The sequence below is a fragment of the Pezoporus occidentalis genome, unplaced genomic scaffold, assembly GCF_034315485.1.
Source record: "Pezoporus occidentalis ecotype Australia unplaced genomic scaffold, CSIRO_AGI_Poc_V1 ctg130, whole genome shotgun sequence".
In the NCBI taxonomy this organism is placed as follows: Eukaryota; Metazoa; Chordata; class Aves; order Psittaciformes; family Psittacidae; genus Pezoporus; species Pezoporus occidentalis.
Genome location: NW_026913104.1, coordinates 3,022,961 through 3,039,004, shown reverse-complemented (window position 1 = coordinate 3,039,004; position 16,044 = coordinate 3,022,961). Strand labels below are relative to the sequence as shown.

The 16,044-nt window shown below is 50.9% G+C and overlaps 1 protein-coding gene across 1 annotated transcript; it reads left to right on the top strand.

Moving 5' to 3' along the window:
• The first annotated feature begins 9 nt into the window (after positions 1 to 9).
• DCPS (decapping enzyme, scavenger) lies at positions 10 to 14,557 on the top strand. Its single transcript, XM_062608805.1, has 6 exons — positions 10 to 315; positions 1,298 to 1,466; positions 8,185 to 8,330; positions 10,299 to 10,412; positions 13,040 to 13,150; positions 14,122 to 14,557. Exons 1-6 carry the CDS (start codon positions 160 to 162, stop codon positions 14,386 to 14,388), a joined length of 963 nt encoding a protein of 320 aa, XP_062464789.1. The 5' UTR covers positions 10 to 159; the 3' UTR covers positions 14,389 to 14,557.
• The last annotated feature ends 1,487 nt before the right edge of the window (positions 14,558 to 16,044 follow it).

Sequence of the window (16,044 nt, the reverse complement as noted above, 5' to 3'; positions counted from 1 at the left end):
CACCTCCCTTCTTGTGGGTTTCAGTGTAGGGGGGTTAAGCTTAGACCCCCCCCTTGAGGAAGGTCTACCCCCAAGCCGCCAGGGGGCAGGCTGTACTCGCGGCTCCGAGGCTCGCTCCTTTGTGCGAGCCGGCGCAGGCGCAGTGCGGCGGTGTGCGCCATGGCGGAGGCCCCGCCGGTGAAGAGGAAGCGGGAGGAGGCGGAGGATGGGGATGGCGATGGCGGTGCCGCCGACCCGTTCCCGCTGGCGGAGCTGCGGCTGCGGCGTGTGCTGCGGGAGTCGGCGCGGGACAAGGCCGTGTTCCTGCACGGGGAGGTACCGCGGGGCGCCGGGCCTGGGGGGGGGTATGGACCGGGTACCGCACCGCTGTTAACCGCGCTGAGCGGTGGCCCCGCCTCCCGCCGCGGCACGTCAAGGCACGCCACGCCCCCCACGGCGGGGCCACGCCCCCCACGGCGGGGCCACGCCCCCACCCGGAGCGCATGGCGCGCCGATCCAGCGTGGCGGAAGGCGCTGTTGTTCCCCGCCGTTATCCCCACGTTGTCCCCTCCGTTGTCCCCATTTACCCGCTTTTCCAGCCCGGTGGTGCCCCAAGCCGGGCAGGATGGGGGGTGGCAGGATGCGACCGCTTCCTGCGCTGGAAGGCTTAATGCAAAAGCTCTGGGTACGTTTGGATTAGTACCGGTGTTGCTTCTGGCCCCGAGAGCAGGTTTGTCGTGCTTGGCAGTGAAGCGGCATCGATCTGCAAGCATCATGCTAGCTCTGCGATGTGTATATGATAGGCATATCAGTCCCTATAAAAGGTAAAGGGTGCCATAAAAGAGAAATCAATTGGATCCCAGACTGGTTTGGGTTAGAAGGGGCCTTAAAGCTCATCCAGTTCCAACCCCCTGCCGTGGGCAGGGACACAAGCTGCAGTGTTACAGTCCCCCAGCCCCTTGCCTGTGTTCTCATCCTGACCCTCTGGCAGCCGCATGTTGACCTGAGAGTATCTGAGGTGAAATCAGTGATGTGGGTCAGTGGGAATGTGGCTGCGGGTGCTGGGAGCATCCGGGGAGGTGCAGATGGGCTGAGACACTGCCCGCATCCTGTGCTCCCCAACAGAAACCTCCCTCATGGGCAGCAGATTCCTGCTGTGCCTCAAGCCACACGTGCCTTTATTTTTGGATGGTTGGCTGGTCCAGGAGGGGGTTTGTGTACAAGAAGTGAGGGACTGCAGTGTGTCTGCTTTGGAGCCTCAGGTCCTGGCCTCAAACTGGATCCATGTCACCAGCAGCTATATTGGTTCTTATTCCAGGTGACCGGCCCCTCTGGAGAGGGTACAGATGCTTTAGTCATCCTGGAAAAGACTCCTTTCCAGGAGGAGAAGCTGTTGGACCTGCTGAAGAAGCACACGAAGCTGGAGCTGCGGATGCACAATGATATTTACAAGACGTACCACCTCTACCCTCCTCCAGAGCTGAGCGGTGAGCACGGGGGTCCCAGGAGGGTGACATGGCTGTGATGCTGCTCCATGTGTTCCTACCTGCTCTGGTTGTGGTTTGGCAACAGCAGAGCTGGGGGAGCAGTAGAGCATTGCTGCTTTGAAGGCAACATCTTAATTGAGGTTTTGGGTGCTACCTCACTTCACCTCCTTTTCCTCATGCTCACCAAGCTATAAAGTTGCTGGACACTAAACAGATATCATTTGATTCCTTGCCCGTGCCTTGATTTAAAGGTCAAGGGCTTGTGGGTCTGGAAGCTTTCCTTGTGTGTCTGTCTTCAGTGATGTTGGTTAATCTGGTATAAGGCACTGTCTCTCCCCATCATGTTTACTTTGATAACACTCTGCAGAGCACATCTTGGCAGGTTGGGCACTTCAATTTAAGGCTGGGATGTGCTTAAATTCCAAAGGTGCAGCGATTAATTACACATGAATGCTTCCATAAGCACAGTGACAACCAGACAGGCTTAACAGAGTCAAAATTCATCAGAGTGATAGCTTAAATTAGAAGTTATTGCAGTCCTGAATTGAATTCTTTAGATGTTTGATGTGCCTTCCCAAATACACCTGTATTTTAATGCTATTTCCATGGAGTAGGAGGAATCACTGTCTGTCTTTGGGAGCTTGTGAGTTGTGCTAAGCTCCTCTTGCCCTGTGAAGGACTTGAAATCAGAGGTTTTGGTGTTACAACGACACATTCCAAAGGCAGGAGAAGATGGTAAAGCTGTGCACAGCCTCCCTCCTGCTTGGGTGTCTGCTGCAGTGATTTCCACGAGGTGGCATTGCAAGACTAAAGTCCCCTGGGCCTCTCTCCAGCTGCAGCCCTGGCAGCTGGGCTGGCATCTGACTTCTTGTAGCACTTTGAGCAGTGCTCTTTAACTCCAGTAGTCCCCTGATTCAATCTTACTTTATTTAAGGTTTATGCTGGTGTGAAACCCCTCGCTAGGGTGAAAACGCTGTTAAATGTCTCCTCTGTCAGTGCCATTCCTGGTCCTGCTTTATCTGAGAGGCTGGGGCAAATCCAGGTGAATCTGAGTCTATTCACATCCCATTTCTGGGTCTTTGTTAAACTGAAATCTCATTCAGGTTATTTGGTGTGCCCTCTGTGCTGTGGCTGCCCAGTGTTTGTGTCGTGTATAGCTGGACCAAACCTGCTGTGCTTCTGGATGTGTCCCTGTGCCATTCCTTCTGTTTGAATAGGGAAAAAAGCCTCTGGCTTCCTTCTGCTAAAGCTTATCTCTTTAATTACTCTTCCATTGCCTTTAAAAGGTAGGGTTTTGCAGATACATTCCCCAGTGGTTCATCTTTCCTCCTCACCCCTCCTTGTGGTTGCTCTGGATGTTGAGCAGCCCCAAGCAGGGGACCAGGATGGGGCTGCAGATGCTGGTGCTGCTCTCCAGGCTCCCCAGCTCCCTGCTATAAGTGGGGAAGCTTCTTCCTTAAAGCAGTTCAGTGCTCAATAGCTGTCTTTGTGGGCACGTTGCTTAAGCTGCTGGCAGGCAGCTGGGCTGGCACCGGCGGAAACGGTTGTGTGTGTCAGGAGGGGAAGGAAATCGCCCTTTTGAGTTGAGTCACGGCCCAAGAAGGGAGTTGACGTGAGGAATGCAACTCATAAACCTAAAACAGGAAAAGTTTCCTGTAAGGCTGCAGACGGCGTCAAGGCTTGTGAGGAATCCCGTGATCGTGCTGAGGTGCAGCGAACCCTTGCATGGAGTCTCTCACAGCCTTTTGGTCCCAGGGTTGGAGAGAGAAAGGGTTTTCTCTCCTGTGACTTAGCGCGATGCAGTAAAGGCCAAGTGGTTCATGGCATGAAGCAGTTCCTCTGAAAAGCCCCGGGTTATGGTGTCACACAGTTCCCCCTGGGGATTTCACACCCCAGATGGGTAGACCCCTCTTCTGCTCAGTCTCTTGCTTTCTAGAGGTAAGATAAACCATATGAGGAAATCACTGCCTCAAGTGACTCATGGCACTGGGTGTGAGGAGTCACCTCCAGCCCCTCTGCTTTTAAGACGTGTGTTTCTCAATGCCTCCTTTGTTGTCCCAAGTCCTTGGGCAGCTGTTCTTTGAGCTGGAGTTTCTTGATAGCTGAAGGTGAAGGTTTTCTTCACCCTCTCCCATGGAAGTGCTGCTGTTCCCTCTGCAGAGTCAAGCTAACACAGGCCCGATGTGATGAAAGCTTGTTTCGTCTTGGTGGTCCATTGCGAGTCTGGGCCAGTCGCTTTGTTTGCATGGTGAAAGCAAAGGAAGGGAGGCCAAAAGCAGCACATTACCTCAGCAAGCACCTCCCCTCTGTCCTGGGAAGAGGAATTTCACTCTGCTGCTGCTTAAAGATGAGGTTTTTAGGGCTGGGAGCACACAGGTGTGGAGATGCCGGCCAGAGAAGGGACCTCAGCTGTGTCTCTGGTTTAAGTGGCCCCTGGGAGAGATGTGTCAAGGCTAAAATGGGGGAATAAAAGACATCTGTAAAGCAGATTGGTAATGGTCAGAGCTCATCGGAACGGCAGCAAGCTACCTGAATAAAGAGAAGGAAATGTGAGTGTGTTTGCAAGGAGGAGCAGTGTCAGAGCTAATACTAACTGCTCTGCTACTGGCAAAGGCAGGCGTGTGTAGCTTACTTGAAGGCCAGTTGCTGGATGTTGCCTAGGTTTAAGAGGCAGCTTATTCCTAGAAGTGTGAGAGATGGTGAAGGAAACGCAGCTCTGGGACTCTCCCTTTCAGTGAGAGCAAGGGCTGCTTTCATAGAGGGGAAAGATGCTGTTGTGAAAGGCTTGGTTGCAGAAGTCAGATGGTTTAATCCACGTGTTCCCCAGTAACATCCAGCTCCTGGTGGTGCTCACACCCATTCAGCAAGAAAATCTTGCTGTTTCCAATGAAAAGCAGCCTCCTCTTACCTGGTTGCTGAGGGATGGTGTGTTTTACAGCCCCAAAGCTGTGCCAGTATAATTTAAGGGCTCTTATCAATCCTTGAAGGAGTCTTTACTCGCTGGGCATAGCTCATCCCTGTGTTGCAGGCTGGAGCTGATAAAACCATCTCAAAATGAGCACAACAGGAGATGCTCCATCTCTCTGGCACGGGGCTGGGAGAAATGGGAGAGCATGGAAGGAAGGTATTCAGTCATGCAGGAAGTGATGCATATCCCTGCTTTCCCTGGTCTGGTTTCAGGCAGCGTGGAGCTGGAGAGACTTGCAGGAGCTGCCGAAGGGAGGTTGGTTGTGTCCCAGTGGTTCCATGCTCTGCCTGCCTGCGGGGCTTACCCAGCAAAGACAGCTCCTTATGGAAGTGTAGATGCTGCAGCAGTGGGATGTGTGGGGTGGGTTGATGGGGGACGGCCATGCTTTGCTCTGGGGTCTGGGGCTTGGTAACATGCAGCTAGACATCCTCCCCACACACCCAAATCCCCTTTGGAAGGGAACCAGGGGCCAACCAGCCTTTGCCAGATGTCTCCAGCGGCTTGGCTTGCCCTGGCATGCACTGGCCTCTTGCAAGCTTTATCCTTTTCCTTATGTGCTGTTATCTCTTTCAATAAAGAAAGCCCCAAATGGCAGAGGCGGTTAAAATGAGGTGTTTCCCTGTGACCACTGTGCTGTGGTGATCATGAAACTGAACAAAAATACAGTTAAGGCTGCATGGAAGGAGATAGTTGATGCTGGGAAGATGGTGCAGAGCTGTAAGCAGCAGGAAGGAGGTTTGCAGAAGAAAAGTGCAGTGTGGCTTTCTCTGCTGTTTCCTGGCCTTGCACCTTCCTGCACCCCATGGTTGAGTTGATAAGGCAGGCAGATGAAGAGCCAAAGCTCAGCTTCCTACTAGCAAAGGGAGGCAAAAAACACCCCTGCCCAGAAATAGAAACAGGTTGTCCCTGCCCTGTGTGTTCAAATCTATTAAAAGCAGAACTAGAGCCCTCCATTTCAGTGTTGCTGAGTGAGATGGGAGAGGTGAGCACAGGGCTCTCGCCGGGTCACCCTGGGCTCTCCTTGCTGTTTGAATCACTTTGAAACTCAACGGGCCAAGCTGGAAGGGGATTTTGGCAGAGCCTGGGGAGAGTGTGGCGTGGAAGAGGAGAAGGCACTTTCCTATGTGTGTGAGCTCTCTTTGCCTTCTCCTCTGTGCCGTGTATCTGTCCTGCTCCATAGGGAGCACAAACACGTTTCAGCCCCTTTTCCCATAAATCCCCCAGTGTTTTGATTTTGTTTCTTGGTGGTTTTGAAGCTGAGTTTCCTTTTCTCCTGGGCAGGGAAACAAGAGTGTGGTGCATCCCCTCCAACACCCTTCATAGGGTGACCTGTCCCGTTTGTTGTTCTCTACCATCGCAGCACCTCTGCCTCCTGCTCCTTCAATTAAAGGTTCTTTCCATTAAACCTCCTTTATTATAACCCCCAGTTAATTGAGGGTCACTCCTGACTTCCAGAGTAAACCACAGGTGTTCCGTGGCAGCCCATGGGAACACGTGGCTGGTGTGACTCAGACCCAGCGAGCTTAAAACCCCACATCATGTGTCCTAAAGCAGTTCTTTACCCTCATTTCCAGGCCAGGGTAGGTTTCAGCTGCCCCACAGCCTACGTGATGCTTCAATGCACATTGAGCCTGCCAGGAGCACGGCGGCTTTTAAACTGGAGCATGAACACGGCCCATTGCCAGCAATGGAAAGATTTCGTGGCGAGCCTGGTCTCGCTGTGGCTGTTTCCTGCCAACCTTAGACAGGACTTTCCATCTTGTGCATGGGCTCTGAAATGCTCAGAGCCTGACTGTCGTTATCAAACAGCTCCTTGGGCTGTGGTAGTTCATGTTAATGAGCATTGCTGGGGCGTTCCAGGGTTGATGAGACCTCTAGAAGGGAAAGAATCATTATTGAACCGCAGCCTCTCCCCCCCTCTCCTCCTGCAAACATCTGCTGCTCGACTGCAGCTGCACGTTTAAGGGTTCCTCTGATCCTGCACTTGGCTTTAAAGTAGCCAAAGTGGCTCTTTCCACCACCCAAATTGGGGAGGTGATGGGGAAGCTGTGAAGGGTCCTCTGCAACCCCATCCTGGCCAGTGTATGGACTGCATTATCATCACCATGGAGGGGGTTTCTGCTGCAGTCGCTGCTCTTATTTTGGGCTATAAAATGAAATTGTGGAAGTTTCAGCCTGAGGCTGGGCATTATCTTCTGCCTTTTTCTTTTCTCGCCGTTGCTTTGCTGGTCTTGAGTGAGGAGCAGAGGAGCTACAGCCATGTATGTCTTTTTTTTCTCTTGCTATTACATCATCCCACTCGAAGTGCTAATGGAGTCCTGGAAAACAACCTTGTTTGAACATGTGTACGGTGGGAAACGGACCAGGCTGCCCTTGTGGTTTGCATTTTCATATTTCATGTTACCAGCATTTTCCTGTGGATTTCATTAAGCTGGGTTTGGCCTGAAATGAAAAGGCAGAGTCACCGGGCTTGTGCAGAGCCAGCCTTGAAAAGAGACAGCAGAAAACTAAAGACCCAAGCCCTGGCTTTAGGACCAAATAGATCATGGAATAGTTTGGATTGGAAGGGACCTTAAAGCTCATCCAGTTCCAACCCCCTGCCACAGGCAGGGACACCTTCCACTAGAGCAGGTTTCTCTAAACCCCATCCAACCTGGCCTTGAGCACTGCCAGGGATGGGGCAGCCACAGCTTCTCTGGGCTTCTCCAGGCTGAACAAGCCCAGTCTCAGCCTGTCTAATATTAATATTATATTTATATTCAGTGTCTGGCTGTGTCTTTAAATATGTAATGCATGAAGCATGGCTGGCTGGTGCCATGGTGAGTGTGTGACCTGTGGGGTTTGTGCCCATTCTGGGCACAAGCTGAGCGTTGCCAATGCCCTGACCCCTTGCTTTGGTCAGATCTGCTGTCAGTTTGTCCGGCCTCGTGGGGCTTTTCTCCTTCCAAGAGTTTCACCACTGTGGGTAAGATTTACTGCTGCAGAAGCTGATGAGGTGTGTGCTTGTGTCCTCTTTAATGCCACACAAATTTCGCAGCAGTTTTAATCTTCAGGTAAACAGAAACTGTTTTCACCAGCTGAATCTTCACTGTCAGGTGGTGCAGGGGAATCACCCGCTCTTCCCTCAGCTCATCCCAAGCTCTGTTAACCCATCAACCCACATTGTTTGCTCTGGATCCATCCCCATGCCCTCGACCTCTTTGCCTCCTGCACTCAGGGCTCAAGGCCAAGCATCATGATGCCTAAGAGCTCTGGGAAGGAGCCACTCCATGTGCCGGCCCTGCTGCTTGCAGCTCACACCGTGGCTGCTCCTGGGACTGGAGAAAGTTGCTGGGTGTTCGCTAGGAGCTTTAGATTTAAGTACGAGGAAGATACATCTCTGCCCTGGGGTGGTGTTTCTGTCCTGGTTGTTGAATGCATGCATGGGAGCCCCAGCTCTGCCCTGATGTTGCTGATATGCCTGAAAGAGTGAGTGTGGGAAAAAGCCCTTTCAGACAGCAAACTCCTCCACTGAACTAGAAAGACAGGCCCTGGCTGTGTTGTCGGCTTCTCCTTCCTCAACAAAAGCAGTGGCAGCCTGGGAGGTTAAAGCACTTGTTTGCTTTCCATGTCTGCTCTCCTCCACCATAAGATAAGAATGGTATCTCTTTTAGTGGGGTGTTTATTGGGGAGGAAAACAGATTTATTGGGCACTGCAGGAAGTAGTGTGGGCTTTGTGCACTGAGTTATTACAAACGTATTTGTTTCTAGAGATAAAGACCACGGTGGTGTACCCTGCCACGGAGAAACACCTTCAGAAGTACCTGCGCCAGGAGGTGCACCTCATCCATGAAACCTGGGAGGATTACAAGAACATAACGCTGCCCTACATCCAGTCCCAGAGCTTCAGCATCCAGGTAGGGATACCACTGTTTCCCTGCTGCAGAGTTAGGTGGTTTTGGTCTCCTTGACTGAACCAGCCCAACTCTCTCAGCCTGCCTCCAGAGCAGAACTGCTCCAGCCCTTGGAGCATCCCTGTGGCCTCCTCTGGCCTCACTCCAACAGCTCCATGTCCCTCTTGTGTGGTTGCCCCAGAGTGCAGCAGAGGGGGAGAACCCCCTCCCCTGACAATGTGGCCTTTCCCAAGGTTTCTGGAGATGTTTTGTGCTGGGACATTCCTCCTCCTTTCCAAGGGTGGCTGCCTGGGCGTTGGTGTCGTTCTGGAGTCTCTTGGGTGTTGTGGAAATGGAAAGGCACAGATTGTTCTTGGATTACTGCATCAGAACTCACTCCTTGGACTTTGCCTACAGCTCCTTTGCCATTCAGTCCATAGTCGATGTGGTGAAGCTGTGCTTTTAGTGTCCTTCTCACCCCAGGCAGCAGCAATGGCTTGTTTTTCCTGGTTTACATCCGTTCTGATCACTCCTCTCCTCTTCTTTAGAGACCAAAGGAACACAAGTGTGTAGGGACCAATTCATGCCAGCGTGTGCAGAAGGGGGAATAAACCAAATCCTTGGTCTGCTGAGGCTATCCATTAAAAATAAAGCCCCCCAAAGACAACCAGCCATTGATAATGCCATTTCTTGTCTTTATCTAACTGGGTTTGACGAGTAGAAAGGGGAAATATGAAGGGTAACTGAAATATCAGGGGATTACAGGGGCCTCTCTGTGTTCTGCTGGAGGATGCAAAGCCCGGATGCTTTCAGTATAATAGTCTTATTGTGGTGCCAGTCTTTGGACGTGTGTTGTCCTCACTGGGCTTATGCTGGAAACAGCAAGAGCAGGCAGCTGATGACCTGCTCATCACATGAGGCAGCACTTGGGTTTAAAATCCAGCTCATCTGATCAGTGAGCTTATTCAGGGCACTGATAACTTGGATATGCGACAAGGACAGGCATAACACCAAACCAAGGGGCAAACTTCCATTTCCTGCCCTGCTTTCCTTCCAGGGTCACAGAGCACCATGATCTTGTGCCATGCTTTCCAAAATCACTTGGAGAATCTAATCTTCTCTATCATGTTGTTGCTAGGAGAAAAGACCAGGAATTTAAGCAAAAAACCCAGATCAAGGGAGGAGAGGTTGGTTTTTCCCTAAGGGATATATTCAGGTCAGTTCACAATGATCCTAAGTTTTGATTTGATTAATTAAAGTCTTGACAGAGCTCCCCAGAAGGGTTCTTTTGAGTGTTTAGTGTGCACAGCAACCACTAACCGAGCTCAGTGAGTGTGTGTGAGACTGGCTGCACCTTCCCAGCTCAACCAAAGCATTTCATACCTAAATTTGGTGGGGAAAATGATGCTTTAAAACCTTGTTTGACGATAGACTCGAAGTGCATTTTGGAGGTGTAAAGAACCATAGAATGGTTTGGGTTGGAAGGGACCTTAAAGCTCATCTCATTCAGACCCGTTGCCATGGGTATTTAGTGCTTGCAGCAGCTCCTTCTCTGGATGGAGTATTGCTGGATCCCACTGGGGAGGATTATCCCCACATCCTCCTAGGGGCAAATGCAGCTATTTCTGCACTGGGCTAACCCCAATGTATTCAGTGCCTCATCTCCTGCTGTGGCCAGTTCTTAGTGCTTGAGAGAAAGCAAAACTGCCTGAATAAATCAGTGCAGTGCTGCACAGCAGGGCTGGGGGGGATCTTTTCACTGAAGTGCTCATAGCAGCCTGGAGTTTGTTGTTGGAGTGTTATGGATAATTAACTACAAATGTTACCAGCCGTGAGACGATTTGGTCATCTTAAAATCAAGTTGTTGTTTGGTTTGGTTTGGGTTTTATGTTCTAGTTGCAGGGAATGGGCACTAATCCGTGAGCTTGGGCTAATTGTGCCTGAGGTGGTTGTTTTCTCTGCTGGTTTCTAAATCACATACTTCTCTTTCAGTGGGTGTACAATATCCTGGAGAAGAAAGCTGAGGCCGATCGAATCATCCATGAAAACCCAGATCCTTGTGATGGCTTTGTTCTAGTTCCAGATTTTAAGTGGAATCAAAACCAGGTTGGTTTGCTCCTCTTAGCTTTGGAGGGATGCTGCTTGCCTGAAGGTAATCTAGAGGAAATGTCCACTTTCATGCTGCTAATAGCATGCTAATGAAAGTTTCAGTAGGGGAATGTGTCCTTCCTCTTCCTGCTGTCATTAAATGATGGTACTGCCAGGGCCTTTTATCACATGCTAATTGTGGCCACTGCAAAACTCAGGCTGTTCCCACTGCTGCTGGTGGTGATTTATTTATTAGGCTCCCTTTCTCTTTCCTGTATTAGCCCAAATGGTGCTGTGATGTGTTTGAACCTAAAGCCAGCTGCGTGTTTGCTCCTTCGGAACTTGGTTGGGGCTTTGTTTCTTTTTGCAAGCCTCAACTTTAGGGACAAAGGGGGCTGATGTTGTCCTTTGGTTGCTGTGATTAACTCTCCTCCGTGCAATGTTAAACAGATGGTTTGTAGCTTAGGAGCAGCTGCTTAACCCCTCGTGGGAGTGGCCGTTCACTGAAACACAGAGGGTTTTAACCAGGCTGTAACTCATGTGCAACACAGCTCTGTGTTTCCGTCCTGGTGCTGGGTGAGCACAGGTGAACGGGTCACTGCGGAGCAATCTCTGGTCACATCAGCTTGTGACAGATGCCTTGTCAAGCAGTGATGGGGTAACCAAACCCGAATTTCTGCTTGTTCACTGGGAAGCACAACCTTCTTCTTGCAGAGACTGATACCTGTGGAGTTTAAACTGTGCCTTGTTCAGTGCCTTTTACTCTCAGGGTGGTAATATGCTTCAAGCAAAGCCTCAGTGTAAATCATCGCTCGCAGCAGCCAAGCTTCATAACTCGCATCAGGATTACAGATGGATGGGCTGAAAGTTGTGCTTCAGGGACCTGTTGTATCCACATCTTGCAGGTGGCATGGTCAGGGAATGCTTAAGTGGCGGGATTTGTTCTTGGGAGAGCTTCTTGTTATGCTGGACAGGATCTTCTTGCTTTCTTCCCACTGCTGGGCTGCTGTCTGCAGCAAGAGACCCCTGGGGCTAGGCAGGCCCTTTGCCTGTCTCGTTCCCAGGCAGGCGAGCCAGCATCCCAGCAAGGGCTGTTGGCTTCTGCCTTTGAGCCAAGGAATTTCTTCTTGGCTGTGGGTGATGCTGAGCCAGAGCTTACCCTGCCAGCCCTGGGGCTACCACAGGCACAGGTTCCTTCTGCCTCCTCCCATCAAACAGGCAAGGCTACTAAATTAAATTAGAGAAGCAAGGCATTGCTCCCAGCAGGACTCCCTGAAATCCACTCCACAGCACTGCCTTAGCCCATGGAATGGTGTGAATTCACCTGGAATTGTATCAGGCTGATGGACATGAGGAAGATCTCTCCTTTCAATTGTGCTTGCTGCCATCCTTAACGTTCTGGGCGCTGCATCATCTCCTTCTGCCCAACCTTGGTAGAGGTTTTGAGTTGGTTTCTTTTGGTTTTCATTTGGTGTTTTCTTTTCATGTTTTAAAGCCTTTTTGTGTGGTTTTGTGCTTTCTTCCCACTCCTTTTGAGCCTCTCTCAAACCCGCAGGAGCCCCGAGGCGTTGCCTGAAACGATGCCCGGCATGACATCAGTCAGAGCCTTTTTAGCAACAGCCTTATTTGTTTCAAACAGCAACATGCAGATGTTGTTCTAAAGGAGAAGAGCTGTTTGCTTTTCCTCCCGCCAGCCAGCCCTGCTCCAAAGAGGACAAGCTGATACGAGCTGTGCACAAGCTGCTTTGGGAATCCAACGGAACCATGAGCATCGCTGTGCTGGCTGGGTGCAAACAACAGCTTCGTGTTTGAGAGCCCCGAGTCGGGGTCCTCAGAGCATCTTTTGGCATGAGCAGTTCTTTCCAAAGAGCCAGATGGTCTCAGATAGCTAAACCCTTTTATTTGTAGTGTTCATATTGGAAAGCTGAAGGAGATAGGGATTTGTTTTGATTTACTTTTAAAGTGTAATGATCCACATCTCTATGTCTTGTTAAACATTGAAGTGCTTTGGGAGATGCCAGAGGTCTGCCTGAGAGCTGCTCAATGGGTGTTTTACTGCCCTGGTGTTGTCCAGTGACCGATTAGGGCTTGAAAATAGTTATTTATAGGATTGGTGTGACTGGAAGTGGAGCTATTTGCACGGTGGAAGTGTGGGAAGGTTTTCACTTGGAAACATCTACAGTTGCCATTCTGGCTGCTGTGATTCACTGTAAATCCTCATCTGAGTGTGGAGATGAGCCCCTGAGCTAAAAAGGCTGTGCTTGGGCTGCTGGCGGGTTCCGTGGAGTAGGGTGGGTGCCAGCCTCAGTCTGCACCAGGACAATGTATTTGAGATGTTCAGGGCTGTGTACAAAAGATTGATCAATTGATCTGCCTTTAAAGCTGAGGAGATATTTGTGGTCCTACTGTGTATGGTTGGGGTGAAGCTGTTGTCTCCTAGCTAGTGCTGGACCAACCTCATTTGCCTAGAAATGATGCTTAGAAATGCAGTGGATGAAGGCAGCTTATGCTGGGTTCAACCCAGCTTGGGTGTGGGCTAAACATGCCAGAGGTAGCCCCTTATTGCACAAGCTGGGGTTGGTGTGTTGGGTCCAAAGTGCTCGTGCTTTTATCTGCTCTGTAGTCACCTCCATGTCTCTCTGCAGCTGGATGACCTCTACCTGATAGCCCTTGTTCACCGTAGGGAAGTCAAGTCTCTTCGGGACCTGACCGCTGAGCACCTCCCGCTGCTGAGGAACATCTTGCAAGAAGGGAAGGTAAGAGCATGGCTGGTCCAATGCTGCTCTCCTGGTGAGGGAGAGCCCAGCCTGCTTGTCACAGCGTCACTGGTGACCAACCTACCCACCCACAGCACCTGCATGGGGACCACTAATGGGAGGTGACAGTAGGTGATGAACCGAAGCTGTGGGCACCTTTCCCTGGGGCACTGGAAAGCTATGTGGCATTCAGAGTGGTTTAGGGGTGCTCAGTACATCTCTGTTAGCAGAGAGCTGCAGGATTCCAGCCCTGTCTTATTCACACTGGTAAAAGGGCAGTGGTGGAATCACTGGAAGTGTTCAAACAACATGTAGATGAGACCCTTAGTAACATGGTTTAGTGGTGGAATTGGCAGTGCTGGGGGAATGGTTGGACTTGATGATCTTAAAGGTCTTTTCCAGCCTGGCTGATTCTATGATTCCTCCCAAGCCCTTGACTGATTTCACTGGCAGACGAGTGTTTTCCAGCCCTGTGCTGGGGCATGCTTGGTGCAGATGGATGCATGATAGCTTCTCTTTCCTTCCCCGCCTTAGAAACTCAGGAAGTAATTGCACTGGGGAAAGTGGAGATTAATGAAGAGATTAGCCATGGGATTGCAGTGCACCCAGCTAGCGTGCCAGGGCTCACCAGCACTGCTCAGAGCTTTAATTACACCAGCTGGTAACAGATCTCTGTAACTCACCGGGTGAGCTGGGGTGATAAGGGTAGAATGGAAAGTGATACGAGCACCAGCAGAGGAAAGTGGGGCAGCTGAAGGCATTCCTCCAGCCCTGTGGAAGCCAAAACACAGGATGGGGAATGCTCTGTCCCTCCCCTCTCCCTTGCTGTGAGGATGGAGAAGCAGAAATCACTTCCGTCTTTCTCACCACCACCCAGGGATGCTCCTTCCAAGCCTGTCCACGCACTGCTTGCCCCCGTGCCCTCACTGCATGTTCCAGTCCTGACCTATGGTGGTCTCCTTTCTCCTTAGGAGGCTATAATGAAGCGTTTTGGTGTGCCTGGCTCCCAGCTGCGCATCTACCTGCACTACCATCCCTCCTACTACCATCTACACGTGCATTTCACCGCCCTGGGCTACGACGCTCCGGGCATCTCCGTGGAGAGAGCCCATCTCCTGACAGATGTGATTGACAACCTGGTGCTGGACTCCATGTACTACCAGAAACGGGCTTTGACCTTCGCCCTTCAGGCAGACAAAGCGCTGTTCAAGAGATTCCAGGAGGCAGGAAGGGTGTGAGCAGGCAGAGGTGCTTTTGTATCTTTCTGGTTTTAATAAATGCCCGTTTTAGGTTTGTTTTTAAAAGAGGTTTTTTTTGTTAACTAATTTTTGTACCAATTGGGGCTGATGGCCCAGTGTATAGAAACCATGTCTTCTGCTCAAGTCAATTAAAACATTGATTGAGTAACTTCTTCTGGTGTGCTGGTCTATACTGGGGTTGTAGCACTGAGCTGGGATGCAGCAAGCAGAGGGTCTGTGTGCATCCGTGTTCTCCACCCAAAAGACAACCCTTGACACCAAACAGAGCTGAAGGGGTCCAAGAAAGTTGGACACCTTCTAGTGGAAGGTGTCCCTGCCTGTGGCAGGGTGTTTTAACTAGATGGGCTTTAAGGTCCCTTCCAACCCCTTCTGTGGTTCTAAGACCTGGTGAGAGCTGCCTGTTGTGATAGGAAAAGCCTGATTTCAGGGTGCAGAGAGAGGTTTGGTCTGCTGCCCCCAGCCTTTGGTTCCCTGCATCTTGTCCTCTGGACACCCACCTCTGAAAGCTTGATGAGTTCTTGCTGGTGGAAAGGGCTCTGGTTTCAGCCAGGAAGCAGGGATGTAATTGCAGGAATCATCTTGCTGGCTGCCCCCTTCTTTACTCATTTCACCAGCCTGTGCTCTGCAAAGGTGAATTTTTCACGGGGGGGGAGGAGGGGTTTGAAAACCAGCAGAGAATTGCTGTTTGCAGATGTGATCTGCTGTTTGCAGAGCACTGCCCTGTGATGGAGCAGCCCAGAGCTGGCTGCATTGCAAGCAGCAGCATCAGAGATGCCTGGGGCTTTGTTTGCCTCATCCGATTAATAGATATTCAGGTCAGGCAGTTCCCTGGTACCTTTTAGCAGCAGGGAGAGGCAGAGCATCTGGATGCAGCCACCTTTTCTTACTATTGCTTCTCTGCAGAAATGCAGTATGTGATAAGAAAGCCAGGGCAATCTGCTGGGGAGCCTTTCCTTCTTGTTTCAACTCTACCCATCTCCTAGCAGTTGATCTGGGAGCTGCTGTAGAAGTGAATCTGGAAATGATCAGTGTGGTTGGCCATGCCCTGGCTCTCTGCATCCCTAGGATTTAAGTTGCTAAGGGAAATGGATGATTATTATATATGGGAGTGTTTTCTGTGCTAAGAGGGAGCTTGGTCTCCCTAGGTGAAGCAAAATCAGTTTTACAGGATAAACAGCAGATGGGACCATCCTGTCAACCAGGAAGCTTCCATGTTCTCCAGCTGTTAAACCAAAAGGCAAACCTGCCTTGAGAGTAGATGTTTTAAGGGCTGTGGCAGACGACCAAGCAACACATCTGCAACCAGAAGGAATCCTTTCTTTTGGAAGACAAGAAATGATGCTTCTTGGCCAGTGACCCACCTCCTCTGGAGCACATGGGACCCATGGAGACCAGGACCCCAGGAGAAGAGGTCAGGGGGATGCATATTGATGGCCCTATGGCTAGGGCCTTCAAAGCACTTATTGAGGTCCTGGGACTGGGTTTGCAGAGCCAGACCAGCACTTCCAGGCCATGGGTTGAGGAAGGGTGAGGCCGAGGTGGTTGCAGGACAAAGGTGGCTTGTGCTGGCCATGAATTGCCCCATTCTTGTCCTTCCGGAGCAGATGCTGTGAGCCTGTCTGAGGGCACCCCCTT

Excerpts from the sequence above, each read along its gene's own strand:
- DCPS (XM_062608805.1), top strand. The coding sequence starts at position 160 with ATGGCGGAGGCCCCGCCGGTGAAGAGGAAGCGGGAGGAGGCGGAGGAT. Across the intron at positions 316-1,297 it reads CCGTGTTCCTGCACGGGGAG|GTGACCGGCCCCTCTGGAGA; the intron begins GTACCGCGGGGC and ends TTCTTATTCCAG. Across the intron at positions 10,413-13,039 it reads TTAAGTGGAATCAAAACCAG|CTGGATGACCTCTACCTGAT; the intron begins GTTGGTTTGCTC and ends GTCTCTCTGCAG.